We start from the raw sequence: 15,806 nt of genomic DNA on the forward strand, positions 1-15,806 counted from the left end.
AATCTGAAAGTATAATAACAACTTGGTTAAAAATACAAAAAAAAAAGACAATTTAGAAATTATAAATCATTGAAATTAAAGCATTTATTATATTAATTATATTAATTTGGTTTAAAGATGTTTAAAGTAACTCGACATTTCAATAAAACCAAACAAAACATACAATTAGGACGAACTGACTAAAATCTTATCCCACTTGTCTGTTTGCATCTGATCAGTGGGTCCGAAAAGAGAGTGGCTGTCATTGGTGAGCCGCTAGCCACTAGACAAACAAGTGACGTGTTCTCAAGTCAAGACCAGCAACAATATAAAATGCGTGCGGTTTCACTGAAGTAAAAAAGAAAAACCTTGCTGTCTCATCTCACATTCCACACTATTGAGAGTGGCTGTCACAGTGTCACTGGTGAGCCGCTAGCCACTAGACAAGCAAGTGGCGTGCTCTCAAGATCAGCAACGATAATAAAATGCTTGCCGTTTCACTGAAGTAGCTTAAAAAACCAACCTTGTTGGTCATCTCACATTCCACACTATAGAGGATGAAATCTCATCATGCTATTATACAATCTCGCTTGTAGCATCATCAGGATCCTATTGTGCTTTTTACCTAAACCTACCATTTCTTTAACTAACATTGCATATTTCATTAAGGGCAATCAAGTAATATTAATATCAAATCTATATTGGGTCATTTTTTGGATCCAGCCCACTGCCCACATCAGATTTCTCTTGGGCCATTTGGGCCGATTAAGAAATCAGATCCAATTCTTATTTTTTTTTCAAGTTCAAATAATTTATTTTCAACCATTCTTAATATTTTGTGTAGTGAATAAAAATTAATCACTTAATTATTATATTTTTTCTTTTTAATATAATTTAAGCATTCATAAAAAAATTTGAATTTTTTCATTGGAATTTTTTCATTAAAAATATAAATCTTTATTAAATGTTTATATATTTTTTTAAAAAAATTAACCACATAATAAAATTAATTTATCAGAGTTATACCAACTAAATTCATTAAAAGATAAAATTTAATTTTATAAACATAAATACTCATTAGACCTGGACGTTTGTGTACTCATTCGGGTACGGATCGGTTCTTTCGAGTATCGGGTTTTTCGGGCTTTGAAATTAAACCCCATTCGGGTATTATAAAATTTCAGATTGGGTTCGAATCGGGTCTTTCCGGATCCGGGTGAATTCGGTTCTCATGCATAAGAACCAGAAAAATAACCAAATAATCAAAGTATCTAAAACGGGTTCAGTTATTTGTACTCAAAGTAACCAAAGTATCCGATTCAGTTCAAATTCAAAAGTAACCAAAAATAACCAAAAATATCCATTCTATACAGTTTTTTGGGTAAACTTTTATCCAAACTATCATATTTTATCCAAAAATATTCAAAAGTACCAAAAATAACTACTATAGTTAACTTATAATATTAATTTAAAATATTAAAATACTTATAAATATAATTATAACATATATTTTTAGATATATATTCACATTTCGGATATCTTCGGGTACTCATTCAGTTCTCGGTTCGGGTCGGGTTTGGGATCGGTTCTTCGTATATAGTAATTTAGAACTCATTCGGATATTTACCCCGGGTCTGATCGGTTCGGAATCCTGATTTTCGGATCGGTTTTGGATTGGTTCTTCGGGTCCGGATATTATGCTCAGGCCTATACTCATTTAAAATGAAATACGATAAAGAAAGATAAAAAGTTTAAGTCTTTTATAAAAAAACAAATATATGAAAATATGACATTTACTAAATATTTGTCAATTTAAAAAAAAAAAGGGAAATAAACACGCGCTTTGAAAGCGCGGGTCAAAATGTAGTGTATATATAATGTAAGTTTCTTCTACTGCCTCATATAACATCTGTTACTGTTACTAAAGTTACAATACAGTATGCATAAACTAAAATAATCAAATTGAGTTTAGAACAATTCCACAATCCTTTTTCACAAGAAAGAAGTACCCGCGAGTCCATGATGCAATAGATTATGCGAGATACTATCTCTAGCCTTCATCGCATCAACCGATCTCAACGCGTTTTCAGGCAAAACCTCATCATCAACCACTTCGACCATCAGCCCCGCCTCCATCCTCTCCTCTCTAGTCTCACATATGTTGTGAAGCACACAGCACGCACCCAAAATCGTGGGCAAATCTTGCAGCTTCACTTCAGTCCGCTTCTGCAGACACGCCCACCTCCCAAACGCTTCTTTAGCCACTCTCTGCACCTCGCTCATCTTCTCGTTGAACGCGTGCTGCGTCCACGTCAAGTTCTGCTGCGTGTACGGAACCAAAACCCAGTCTAACAGCGGGTGCCCGGCCCCACCAGCGACCCACAACCCTTTCAAAAGACCTCCATCGTTAGCTCTCTGATACAACAGCGACTTCTCCAACACCTGGTCATCAGACATCGACCCGGGCCATCCGATGCACAAGTCGGTGAAAACGCCCTTGGGATTCACAACGGCTTGAATCGTGATGGAGTAAGAACTCTTCTGGTTCCTCTCGGTATGCCTCTTGTTGAAATAAGCAGCCACGCTGATCTTAGGAGCTATGATCGGAACATGAGTGGTGTACATCGAACCGACGACGTTTCGAATACCGGAAACCGATTCGAACGTTTCTCTAACGTTTCTCAAAGACTCGTCATCATCAGGCCAGCGGAGGTACTTGGGCATCAGGACGTCTTTGATCGCTTTGCACACCTCGAGGACGAGCTTGTGGCAAGTGGAGATCCCTAGACCGAACTTCTTGGAGACGAGACGAAGCGGCTCCCCCGTGGCTAGCCTCCAGACGCAGACCGCGACTCTCTGCCGCACGGGAATCGCGTTTCTCAGCGCGGTGTCTTCTTTCGCGACCGCCGGGTTCAGCTCGTTGCAGATCAGCTCGAACGTCGACTTGGACATCCGAAACGCTCTCCTGAAATCCTCTTCCGGGTAATCCGACCGGCTGCGCTCTTCCCACCACGCCCTGCTTCGGTCCTTTACCCATAACCGCCTCTGCTGCTGATTGACCGGTTCGGATCCGGTGACGTCACTCGCGACGACGGCACGTGGCTTCTTCTTCCGATTGGTGTCTCCGTTTTCCTCCTCCTCCTCGGAGATGGTGGTGGTTCTGGCTCTTTTCCGAGCTTCCTTGTTCTCGTGCTCCTCCTCCTCCATCGAGAGCAAGGAAGTGAAGAAGCCCTTCTTGGTGTCGTGGGACGACGTCGTTTGAGTCTGGCTATCTATTTCGCCGTCGAAGACATTACAGACTTCTTCTTCTTCCTCCTCCTCGTCGGTTCCTTTCCGCAAAACGGCGGCCGAGGTGGCTTTCATCGAGAGTCGTGTTCTTTCACGTTTGCGTCGGACAAAAGGTCTTTACTTTGGTTTGGAGGAGAAGTTTTGTGTTTTTTTTTTCCTTCTGGTTCATAAATAGAAATCTCGACAGGTGTGAACACACAAGTTGACTTTACTATAATATCTCTTTTTCTTTTCTTTTCTCCCATATTTGTTTTTACTAAGGTGCGTTCATTGACCTTTTTTTAATTTATACTCCTCTGTTTTTTTAAAGAGTGTCGTTGTGATTTTTTTACACAGATTAAGAAAGTTGTTGAAATATATGTAAGTTGTAATTAATTATACCTCTTTGACTAATAGTATTTTAGATAAATAAAATTATTTATAAAATCAATGCAGTTTGCAATTAATTTTCAACTGAACGTTAGTATAATTTACATTGGAATTGTAAAGTGACACTTTTTATGTAACAAGAAAATAAGTTCAGAGTGACACTTATTATGAAACAGAGGGAGTATAAATATGTTGAAGTGTTACTTGTTTTTGTTTTTTTTTTTTTTTTTTTGAAGTAGTGTTACTTGTTTTTGTATGGCTATTGTTTCAAAACAAACAAATATCAATTAAACACCGGCATCACAACGCAAATGATTTGTTTTGAAACAATAGCCATCGTTCAAATTTTATATTTGTTTTTATTTCACTAAATTTTTGTTTTCAAATAAATTATTATTTTTCAAAATCAAATGAGAGTGGTGTTGCAAACTTACACATGTTATTATGTATTTTAACGGGTTAAAATGAAGTGTATTGTTGAAAATAAAGTGATAGTTTTTTGATAAATTAATATGATAATCCTTTTCAGCCCAATATGTCCTAGGCCTTATTAAGGCCCATTAGAGTGTTGGTCGTCTCTGTTTTTTTTTACCCGGTGGTCGACGTCTTCTTCAACGTTCAAACCTTAAAAACATGAGTCTTTTGCTATCACTTTCCCGGCGCCATCGTCTCCTCAACCATCCCCGACTCCTCCTCCGTAGATTTACTGTTGACGCTGACCCACCACCACCGGAGAGCAAGGAATCGGTGGAAGTCCAACTTCTGGAGAGTCTCCGAAAAATCCCTCAGCATGATTGGCCCTCCAGCGAAACGCTACATTCACTTCTATCATCCTCTTCTTCTTCTTCTGTATTATCTCCTCTTGCACTCTCGAAAATCACGCGCCGTCTCGGATCCTACTCTCTAGCAATCTCCTTCTTACACTACCTCCTCGACGCCGCGAAATCTCAGTCCCTGAACGAAGAGTCTCTCTCATTAGTGTTTCAATCGGTCGTAGAATTCGCCGGTAGCGGTAGCGAACCCGACGCAAAGGATAAGCTTCTCCGTCTCTACTCGACCGCCAAAGAGAAGAACATCCCTCTCACTCCCGTCGCGACCAAGCTTCTCATCAGATGGTTTTCGCGTATGGATATGGTGAACCAGTCGGTTCTCGTCTACGAGGGACTCGATTCGAGCGCGAAGAACAACACGCAGGTTCGTAACGTTTTGATCGACGTTTTGTTCAGAAACGGGAGAGTGGATGATGCGTTCAAGGTGCTCGACGAAATGCAAGGATCGGTCTTTCGTCCTAATAGAATCACTGCTGCTATTGTTTTCCACGAGGTTTGGAGAGGGAGGCTTTTGAAGGAAGACGAGATCGTTGGGTTGATTTCGAGGTTCGGTTCTCACGGTGTAGCTCCCAACTGTGTTTGGTTGACTCGGTTTATAACTAGTCTATGCAGAAATGCTCGGAGGACCGATGTGGCGTGGGAGGTTTTGAGGGGTTTGATGAAGAACGGAGCTCCGCTTCAAGCTCCTTCTTTCAATGCCTTGTTGACGGTCTTAGGGAGGAACATGGAGATTAGTAGAATGAATGATGTGGTGGTGAAGATGGAGGAGATGAAGATTCGGCCTGATGTAGTGACGTTAGGGATTCTTATTAACACTCTGTGCAAATCAAGGAGGGTTGATGAAGCTCTTGAGGTTTTTCAGCAGATGTGTGGGAAGAGAAGTGATGATGGTGGGGATGTGATTAAAGCTGATTCGATTCATTTTAATACTCTCATCGATGGGTTGTGTAAGGTGGGGAGGATGAAGGAAGCTGAGGAGCTGTTGGTGAAGATGAAAACGGAAGAGAGCTGCTGTGCGCCGCCGACTACGGTTACTTACAATTGCTTGGTTGGTGGGTATTGCATAGCGGGACAGCTTGAGACGGCTAAAGAAGTTGTGTCTCGGATGAAGGAGGATGGGCTTAAACCGAATGTGGTCACTCTCAATACGCTCGTCGGTGGGATGTGCAGGCACCATGGAGTGAACATGGCGATTGGTTTCTTTAGGGATATGCAAAGGGAAGGGTTGAAAGGGAACGTGGTTACTTACACGACGTTGATCCATGCTTACTGCAGCGTTGGTAACGTGGAAAACGCTATGGGATTGTTTGATCAAATGTTGGAAGCTGGTTGTTCGCCTGATGCGAAGATCTATTACGCTTTGATATCTGGATTGTGCCAGGCTAGAAGAGATCATGACGCGGTCAGAGTGGTGGAGAAGCTGAAACAGGCAGGGTTCTCTCTTGATCTGCTGGCTTACAACATGCTTATTGGGTTGTTTTGTGATAAGAACAACGGAGAGAAAGTGTATGAGATGCTGACGGATATGGAGGAAGCAAAGATGAAACCAGATTCCATCACTTACAACACGTTGGTCTCGTTTTTCTGTAAACTCGAGGACTTCGAGAGTGTTCAGAAAATGATGGAGAATATGAGAGAAGACGGGTTGCACCCAACCGTTGTGACGTATGGAGTGATAATAGAAGCCTATTGCTCGGCTGGGGATGTAAACGAAGCGTTGAAGCTATTCAATGACATGGGTTCACGCTCAAAGGTCAGTCCGAACACCGTGATATACAACATTCTCATAAACGCGTTTTGCAAGGCGGGGAATCTCGGACAAGCTATGTCTCTGAAAGAGGATATGAAGGAGAAGATGGTGAGACCGAATGTGGAAACTTATAATGCCTTGTTTAAGTGTCTTAATGAGGTGCACCAGAAAGAGACGGTGTTTAAACTAATGGACGAGATGAACCAGTCCTCCTGTGAAGCGAATCAGACCACCGTGGAGATTTTAATGGAGCGTCTCACTGGCTCTGATGATTTAATTAAGCTTAAACAGTTTATGCAAGGTTACCCTGTTGGTTATCAGGTCGAGAAAAACTTCACTTTTCCATGTCCTTAGTTTGTGATGATTTGTATTTTTGTATCATCTAACCTCTATTCTTCATTTGCTTTTATAGAATACAGATTGGCTCCTTACGTTAGATTTTATTGTTCAATTTTAATAACCAAAATTAATGATTGAAAAAATTCCAGTGTTCTGTTTTGTAAATTTTGCAAAAAAGATGTTTTCTCTAACTTGCTTACAGGGTTCTCGAAAATAAGAGTAGCAAAGAGACGGATCTTTACGAAAAGAGGTTTCTTGCTTGAGAAGCAACGCAGGTGTACATTGTCTTGATGGATTTGAGTCAGATGCTTAAAGACTAGACACATTGAGTCTGAATTGGCTCTTTATCGAAAAATCTTACAAAGGTCAGGTTCAGTGTCTCCCATGGCTCGTCCAGGTTGGTTCCGAGTCTGCTCTGCCAATTAGGACGAAGACACACTCCAAACTGGACTACAGAGGATGAAAGACTTGGAATGTTAAGCGTCCACATGCAGGTGATCAGTCTGTTCCACATAATATTTTTTTTGCTTGAATCCACATAATAAGTTAACAACCACGAAAAGATGCTTTCATTCACAAATCTAAGTGATACAAGTCTTACGCAGCTGAATGAAATCGTGATAAGCATGTATACCCGGTATAATAAATTCTATAGTCGAGGTTTTCACTAAAAAAATTCTAAAAGATGAAGATGACCAAAATGAAATTTCATTGAATAGTTCATTTATACTAGTTTCGAAAATAGATTCCAAAATTTTAATAAATAAAAAAATAATAAAAACTTCAAAAAGAATTAATTTTTTTTTTCAAATTTCAAAAAGAGAATTTAAAAATTATTATAAATTTTAAAATATATAGTTCAAAACTGCAAGTATTTAATTATATATCTGCAGAAAAGTTTTTTTTTTTTTTTGCCTTTTTAATTGAACTCTTTTGAACATTTTCATTTTAGAGGCTTTTGGTAACAAAAATTTAGCAATAGAACTTGAGAGAATTGCTCTGTTTGTACTGAACTGCACGTAGGAAATTTAAAAAGTGTACTAATTTGTTTTTTTTTTCCTTTGGAAGATAGAAACCAGCCTCAAACTTAGCTCAGACCTCACATAGATGTTCAATAGAATATAGTTAAACCAAATTAGAAGGAGAAAGAAAATTAAAACAGAGCAGACACTTTTTATTACATTTTAGATCACACAACACGCAATCTCTCACATTCAGACCCGAGAACCAAACAAAAGGAGAAATCCAGAAACTCAAGCAACTTGGACCTGAATAGTCTTTGGTTTCTTAGGCTCAGGAGGAGGAAGCTTCTGAACGGTCACCCTCAAAACACCATCATGACAAACAGCAGTAATCTTCTCCAAATCTGCATTCTCAGGCAGCTGAAACTTCCTCATAAACTTACCCATTCTCCTCTCCATCCTCACATACTTCACACCTTCGTTCTCTTTGTTCTTCTCTCTCTGCCTCTCTCCGCTCACCACAAGCACATTCTCGTTCTCTACCTGAACCTTGATCTCGTTTCCTTTGATCCCAGGCATGTCCACCACGAAAACGTACGCGTTCGGATGCTCCATCACGTCGGCTGGTGTGGCTGCCATCGCCTTTGCGTCTCGCATGTACGCTCTCGATGGATTGTTGCGGCTCTTCTCGTTGTGATCCTCAGGGACTTCGAGCATGTCTTCGAGGATTGAGATTATAGGGAACCTACCAAAATCCATTTGTAGTATCACTTGTCGTGTTGGTTTCTTGATTTTTTCGTTCTTCTTTGATGCTTTGTTTGCTTTAGTTGATGGAGAGGTGGTTGATACTATGGGATTTAAATAGGAGAGGAGATGGATTTTTCTAGAGAGATGTAGACAGACAGAACATTCGGGTCTGATATTTTGAGTTTGAAGCGCTTCCCAATTGTTCTAGAAGCGTCTTGGTCGTTCTGGCTTTGTGAAATTGTAACATGGGCCATCTCTATCTGTAATGATTTTATATCGATATGAGCTGTTTAATCAGGACTACTAAAGGCCCATTCTTTAAGATAGGAACAGCTTATTTTTTTTTCGGTTTGGTACGATTTTTTGGAAAATAGATTGGTTAATGATGATTATTAGAACAATGGTTGGATTAAACATATTACGTGAAAATTTTATAAACTTAGGAATAGCTTACCACGATTATTACTTTAAAATTGCATTAGTATTCGTTGATATAAATTAGAGAAATTAGGTCACATATACATAGAAAATGTTATAATTAGCTAAATAACCTATGCACTTTTGACTTTTCTAAATCCCAAGATTAATCCTGCCCAAATTATCTTTATCCTTTTTTCTCTCTTTCCTGTCTCTTCTTCGAAATCTTTTCTCCAAACAATAACATTTCTTCTCCTTCTCTCTTTCTTGATTCTCCTTAAAGTCCCTATTTTTTTCTATATCACATATGTAAAATTAAAGATAAAATGTTTGTTTTGAGTTAAATAAGTGACGATATGTTACCGCCATGCACATACATAAACGAAGATCCGATTACGGAGCTGCGAAACAGTCTTAAGGAGATAATCGGTTCCGTAGTCGACAACGCTCCATGATAACATAACTAGAATTATGTTAACTGGTAAATGTTTGATTAGATGTTACATATTATATTTTGTGAGCAGATACATGCTGCTTAGTCGTTAAAGCTTTTCGTTAAAATTTTTTTGTTACAAATTAATTTTGGTGATATGATTCATGGCTGTAAATTTCTATAGAAAATACCGCCATTAGCTGCTTCATGTTTGGTTAGAAGTTAACAAAACAAGATTTTGTTTTTAAAAAAGGTGGTAAAATACTAAAAATAATTAATGATAGCTGATAAAAAGTTTGTTAGTAGATGTTAAAGAAAGTTACCTTACTAACTTTATCTTTGTCTATCTAACTTATATTCTTAACGGTTACAAAACATGTTTTCGCTTTTAGTAAATGTTACAAAACATGTTTTCGTTTTAAGTTAATCATGATAACTTAATCGTTAGCATCTGTGTTTTTAGTTAGATGTTATCAAACATGTTAGACGCATTTAAACCAGTTGGTGAGATGCTCAAAATAACTGGACTTAGCTTATACATAATTTATTAGATGCTACAAAATAGGTTACCGTTTTAACTTAATCGTTATCTATGTAACTTTGATCACAATCCCTAATTCATCCATTGATTTTAAGTTTGAAAGATTAAATGAGAGATACATAAACTATAGAAAAAGAATCTCTAACCTGATCAAAATTGATGTTCCAGAACTCATGTTTTGAAGCTTGGTTCTTTTTGAATCTGTGATTAATTGATATACATATAGCTTCAAATGTTACTGTTCTGATGTGATGGTGATGGTGACAATGAAGAACAGAAAGGGAGAAGCAGGAGGAAGAAGAGTAGATTAGAGTATGATCGATGTAGAAAATAGAGTAAATGATAACTTAGGAGAAGAAGAAGAAGAAGACTGGTTTATTTGAGAAGAAGTTTTTCAATAACAATTAAAAAAGAGAGAAATTGATGGTAGAGATGGACTCGGGAAAGAAAGAAAAACATGATAAGAGTTTGGGCAGGGGTAAAAAAGATGTTTTATGTGTAAATTGCTACATAACTATAGGTTTCTATGTGTTTAGGGTAGTTTCTTAATTTTGGTTGTTTTTATGTATATACAGCAAATTATCTCTATAAATTAAGTAGTATGATTTTTATAATTGCATTAGTATTCGAAGTTTATAGATTTTGTTGCATTAGGATTTGAAGATTATAGATTTTGTCGTCATCAGTTGTAGTGGTAATAAATGAAGTGTTGTTCATAAGTAACTTATTGTTCTTCGAACTTTGTGGCTACAGATACATTTGTTTGACATAGACATTCCCGGGAAGATTACTTTTATGGAATCGAAAACTCTTACTGCTGGAGAGACACCAACCATCGTTGAGACTTGAGACTGGTTTTCATGCTGTCCTACCTCCTGTTTATGAATGGCCATGAATAAGAGAACTTGTTCACCAGTAACATTAATTCTCCATTAAGACCCTGGCACAGAGGCGGACCTATGTGCATGGTAGGGGTGTCACTTGCACCAGGTTAAATTATAGAAGTTAGATTTTTAACTTTAAAAAAATAGATACTTTGATTAAATTATTGTTAGTTGACACCCCTTAACTTAAGCTCAAACTCATACGTTTCATATTTTTAAGTGATAATATCTTTTTCTTTTTAGTATAAATAATTTATTTTAACTCTAATAATATTATGACAGGTTATAATGCACGCTAGGTCCGCCACTGCCCTGGCAACTATTTTGAAATGTCTTTATTGAGCCATGGGGTGTCACTGTAGGACCGTTCACATCGCCTCTAATGCGTTCTGCAGCGCCTTGAGGATAATGGTGTTATTGGTTTGTTGCAGATGTGGGGCGTATTGGGATAGGCATCTGCTATTATATCAGGTTCCAGGAGTTAGCTATGATATATGCTGTATATGATTTAATCCAAAATTTACTATTTGTTTCTTCCAATTTTCTATTTTCTGCTGCTTTATCATCACCTTACATGTTTGCTCTATTTAATTTCAGGTGCTCATTTGCTGTGCTACCCAAGAGCCACATGACAACTGGTCCTCTTCACTGGGAATTCCTACAGAGAGCAAGGTGCATGAAACTTGCTTGGTTTAGTTGATATTGAGTAAAATCACAAAGCTCACTCTAATCTGTTCTGTTCCTTTTTCAGGGCTACAGATAATCAGGTACATGAACCAATTTATATATAATTATATTGATAACTCCAAGAGAAATGCAAGTAATCATTGGAGCAGTTTTAATAGAAACTGTGTATGCTACTTTTATTCAGGAGCTGGCGGGGACACTCTACACTCCTCGGTCCTGTATGTACTTATATACCTTTTATTCTGGGTTAATTAATTGATTGATAGTGAAGCTGAACACTAAACTCAGCAAACATTTGATAGTTTGGAGAAGTTTTAGCAACGACTGAGCATGAGGAAGCGATCATCATAGCAGAGATTGATTGCTCTATTCTTGAGCAACGAAGGTAATATCGAGAGTACCGTAGCTTTCCTGTTTTTCTTCATCTTGTTGTTGATCGCATAATTAGCTAACTAAATCTTGGTTTTTACCATCTTAGGACAAGTCTTCCGTTGAATAAACAGCGGCGTGGTGATCTCTACCAGCTTGTAGACTTACAACGTCTAAATTCTTAGAGATGTCACCTTTTAAATTGTGTGAGCGAGCACAGTTTGGTTGCTTGCAACTTCTTGATCAGTCATTTCTCTGCAATGCTATGCAGAGATGAAATAAATAAATAAACTTGATCCTTGCGTGACTGCGTGTACTGAGATGAATACTAATGGATGATGACCATAATGTATACAAAGGTGTTAACTGAAACGATATCTTTTCCTGTAGATACACTAATGCTTGAAAAGAAGAAGAAATATTAACAGCTTGATTAGTGTTAGCAAAACTGCTTCTAGTTGTACTCAACCTTTTCATCACATAAATAACATTGAAGTAATATGTAATGTAATTGTCTAGATGAGAAGGAACAAATCATAGATAAATTGCTACAGATATACATTCATTTCCTACAATTTTTCAAAATGGATACAAGTGGATAAAAGATAAAGATTTGAAAGTGATATAACGTAAGGCTTTGTCAGGCTCTACTTGATTATAAGATATGATCCGTGTGGAGAGATTGTTAAATGATAAAATGACAGTTAGAGGGGCTTACAAAAACAGTCACAGTGAGTTCTCGTCTTTGGAGGAGACACATGGCCCAAGCCTATAGAGTAGACTGGTCCATCATCCTCTCTAGTCTCTACCTCTCCGTGAAAGAACAAGTACCGTACGCGTGTGGCGAGGAAGGCCCGCTCGTGCGAGGGTCACATAAAGAAGAACATAGCAATGCTTCACGTGGCAGGTCACGTGTAGGACCCCACATAGACACAGTTTAACTTCACCGGCGTGAATGAATCTCTTTTTCCTCTCTCTCTCTCTTTTGTGTTTGTCAGCTCTTATTGTCTCTCCCTGAACAGCTGAATCTCTGACTCCCCCGTGCGATTTTTTCTTTCACTTTAGTTTCTGTTTTTCTCTCTCGCACACATTCCTATAACTGTATAGTTGTTGGATTCTGTTGCATGATTCATTTCCGTTATTAATAATAATACTGTAAGATTACTTCTCTTTTTTTGCACACTGTAACTGTCTTTTTCAAAGCATTCATTACTAGAATGTGGATACTGACACAACAATGACATTCATATATTAATCGACTATATATATACAATATGTCATGTATTATTCTATTTTTGCACAAGCTAATATTGGTGTCATAATGATATCGATCACATAAAAATGGCCAAAATGTGACAAAGATATATAATGGAAATAAGAAGACATAAGTGCTGATGAAATGAGGAACAATGGAGCAACAAGAAAGGAAAGGAAGCATGTGAGACCTGACTTGAAAAAGACGCAAAACAAGTAATGTTCCTTAACCTGTCCTTGTCTAGACAACCCCAATGGACTAATATGGGTGTAGCCGTGTAGGATAGACTTTGCTTCAAGCTAAACATGTAACAAGAGTATAGATATTCAAGAGCTTGCTAGATTCTAAACCACATCCTTTTCCAGAACACAAATAAGCTAGATATCTGTTTTGTCAACCTGAAACAATCCGTCATGGTTATTGTATATGGTTACATTTTTTTTCTTTTGTATTATTAAGAAACTTTTGTTCTGTACTAATACATTTTTTATGACGAAACTTGAACTATGCTAAATCCAACGTAATAAAACAAAATGATTTACTTTTAACATATGTTATCTTTGTAACGTAGATGAATGTAGTTTTCATTGTAAATATTTTCGAGGTACATGCATATATACCTAAAAAGTAAAACACAAATTGAAGATGCACTTGTGCGGTGGTCCAGCCGGGTAGACTATACGTGAACAACACGCGCCGAGATGGCCATTTATACACTATATAAGTCATCTCTCTCTCGCTCTCTTGTGTCTCATTCGTCGTCGTCTTCCTCTTCAACTACCGAGAAAGAAAACAAACACCAAAAATAGTTAAAAAACTCTTTCTTCTTTTGTCAAGTTTCTCAGACCAAAAAAAAAAAAAGTTTCTCGGACCAAACCATGCATAGATCCAAAACCCAATCTAGAAACCCGTCCTTCTCCTCCACTCTCCTCGACGAAATCTACAACTCCATCGATCCCAAAACCCACAAAACCCAACCTTTTCAAAGCTCTGTCAACACCACCACCACCACCACAAAAAAACAGAGCATCAGCGTAGCCAGAGGGAGAGATCGGTTGTTCGGCTCTATGTCGTCTTCCTCCGACTCAAACTCCAGCATCTTCTCAGCTTCCGACACCGAACTGACTCACCCTAAGAAGATAACAACGTCTTCGAGGCCGTTGTGTTTCGGTCCTTCCAAGACAAAACCGAGAAAAACAGAGGATAATAACAAAGCTCTGTTTCGCCAAAACAGAGCAACCCGTGTTGTTTCCGACGACTACGACGACGTTCCCAAGATCACGAGGTACGACGAGGATTGGGAGAGTGCTAGAACCAGAAGATCCAAAAAGAGCTCGAGCGATCTAAAGAAGCCGAAAACTCCAGCTTCGCCTGGTGTGCGTATCGTTAACTTCATCAACTCTCTGTTCAGCAACAACGGTTCTTCGAAACAATCTTCCTCGGCGGTTAAGAGCTTTCCGAGGAAGATGAGATGTGACGTTATTACTAAACCGACTGATTATCATTATCATTATCATCCGTCTACGACTTGTTCTACGACTTCTTCCTTCTCCAGGTCTTGTCTGAACAAAAGCTCCGAGAGACAACCATCTTCTGACCGTATCAAACGAAGCGTTAGGTTTTCTCCGGTCAATGTGATCGTCACCGCGGAAGAAGATGATTATCTCAGCAACGGTTACATAAGGAAGTCTGTGAAGAAGAATGTGGAAGATGGAGGGAGGAGGTCAGTGGAGGAGATTGCTAGAGAGTTTCTGAGAGATTATCACAAGAACCATGAGAACAGTTTGGTCAAGAATAATGTTTTCGAGGATTATGGAGATGAAGATGATGATGATGATGATGTGGCAAGTGATTCGAGTTCGGATTTGTTTGAGCTGGATTTAGCTGGGAGTCACCATCATCATAACCTGTATGGAGACGAACTTCCTGTGTATGAAACCACTTTTGCTGGTCTGATCTTGTGAAGCCTTTTTTCTTTATTTTGTTACTTTTCTTTAGGCTTTGTTTTTTAATGTTTTAAGATCATGTGATTCTTCACATGTGTTTGGTTTTGTAACTATATGTTGGGTTTAAAATTTATGTTTGTAAAAATTTGATTCGAAACCAAACGACAGTGATAAGAGAGAACTTGATGCAACAAAACATTAGGTTATGGATTAGAAGTTCTATCATGAACTAAATTGTTACCGTTTCAAACAAACATGAAGTTATGTTTTAGTTCTCATTACAAAATCTCTGATTTAAACTATTCGTAAGTACTACCATATCTTTAGAAAATCATTACATAAACTCTGATCAATTAGACTATTGGTAAGTACTATCTCTTTAGAAAATTAGTTGGATCTTGTTATAGACATCCTAAGTTAATAAAAAAAATTGATCCGATAATATTTCTGATAATGTCTTTTCTCATAAAGTCTTTTTACATTTTTCAATTGTTGTATTAACTATTAAAAGTAGAAAACATTTTTTCAATTGTTGTTAGATCCAGATGTAGTTCAACATGCGTTTGTTCGGTTCATTAGCCAAGGATGGGGTGTTATGCGCCTCCATGCTGAATTCCACATGCTGTTATGGCCCATGATGACCATATTGCAGTTGGGATATACTTCAATGAGTTTTGAAACTGACGGTTCTTAACTTGTTATTGAGATTGAAAAACCTTGACAAACATCTCAACTTGACATCTAAAGAAATAGCCATTGCAAAAGTAGATAATTTTTTGACAATGATATCAGGGATCCGTTACGTGCAAAGCAAAATGATTTGTGGAGCCCAGCTTCGAAACCCGGCCACAGCGATTTAACATCCTTACTGCTGGGGCGCTGGACCCCTTCGGGGGATATTTGGGAAAGTGGCTGCCCAGACACCAGAGATATCAAAAAAAAAAAATGATTTGTGGAGGATTGATTATATGATCATTGATAAAGTAGTTGGTGATCCCAAAGGGAAAAAA

The 15,806-nt window shown here is 38.1% G+C and overlaps 4 protein-coding genes and 1 long non-coding RNA gene across 6 annotated transcripts; 3 read left to right on the forward strand and 2 right to left on the reverse strand.

Annotated features, from left to right (window-relative positions):
- Positions 1-1,852: 1,852 nt before the first annotated feature.
- Positions 1,853-3,421, reverse strand: LOC108826930 (protein ALP1-like). Its single transcript, XM_018600277.2, has one exon. It carries the CDS (start codon positions 3,340-3,342, stop codon positions 1,972-1,974), a length of 1,371 nt encoding a protein of 456 aa, XP_018455779.2. The 5' UTR covers positions 3,343-3,421; the 3' UTR covers positions 1,853-1,971.
- Positions 3,422-4,234: 813 nt separating this feature from the next.
- On the forward strand, positions 4,235-6,647 carry LOC108829956 (pentatricopeptide repeat-containing protein At3g61520, mitochondrial). Its single transcript, XM_018603562.2, has one exon. The coding sequence runs from the start codon at positions 4,270-4,272 to the stop codon at positions 6,568-6,570; it is 2,301 nt and encodes a 766-aa protein (XP_018459064.2). The 5' UTR covers positions 4,235-4,269; the 3' UTR covers positions 6,571-6,647.
- A 1,050-nt stretch (positions 6,648-7,697) lies between these two features.
- On the reverse strand, positions 7,698-8,353 carry LOC108840020 (17.6 kDa class II heat shock protein). The gene has a single exon (XM_018612831.2). It carries the CDS (start codon positions 8,274-8,276, stop codon positions 7,809-7,811), a length of 468 nt encoding a protein of 155 aa, XP_018468333.1. The 5' UTR covers positions 8,277-8,353; the 3' UTR covers positions 7,698-7,808.
- Positions 8,354-10,872: 2,519 nt separating this feature from the next.
- Positions 10,873-11,978, forward strand: LOC130503850 (uncharacterized). Of its 2 annotated transcripts, XR_008941039.1 has the most exons (6): positions 10,873-11,010; positions 11,137-11,211; positions 11,291-11,306; positions 11,411-11,444; positions 11,529-11,611; positions 11,705-11,978. It is a non-coding gene; the product is annotated as an uncharacterized LOC130503850 (long non-coding RNA). The 2 variants fall into 2 exon arrangements; XR_008941037.1 differs by lacking the exon at positions 10,873-11,010 and having other exon boundaries at positions 11,052-11,211; positions 11,705-11,976.
- Positions 11,979-13,599: 1,621 nt separating this feature from the next.
- LOC108840000 (protein BIG GRAIN 1-like D) lies at positions 13,600-14,941 on the forward strand. Its single transcript, XM_018612813.2, has one exon. The coding sequence runs from the start codon at positions 13,729-13,731 to the stop codon at positions 14,812-14,814; it is 1,086 nt and encodes a 361-aa protein (XP_018468315.2). The 5' UTR covers positions 13,600-13,728; the 3' UTR covers positions 14,815-14,941.
- Positions 14,942-15,806: the final 865 nt, after the last annotated feature.

Source organism: Raphanus sativus, chromosome 2 (assembly GCF_000801105.2).
Source record: "Raphanus sativus cultivar WK10039 chromosome 2, ASM80110v3, whole genome shotgun sequence".
NCBI lineage: Eukaryota > Viridiplantae > Streptophyta > Magnoliopsida > Brassicales > Brassicaceae > Raphanus > Raphanus sativus.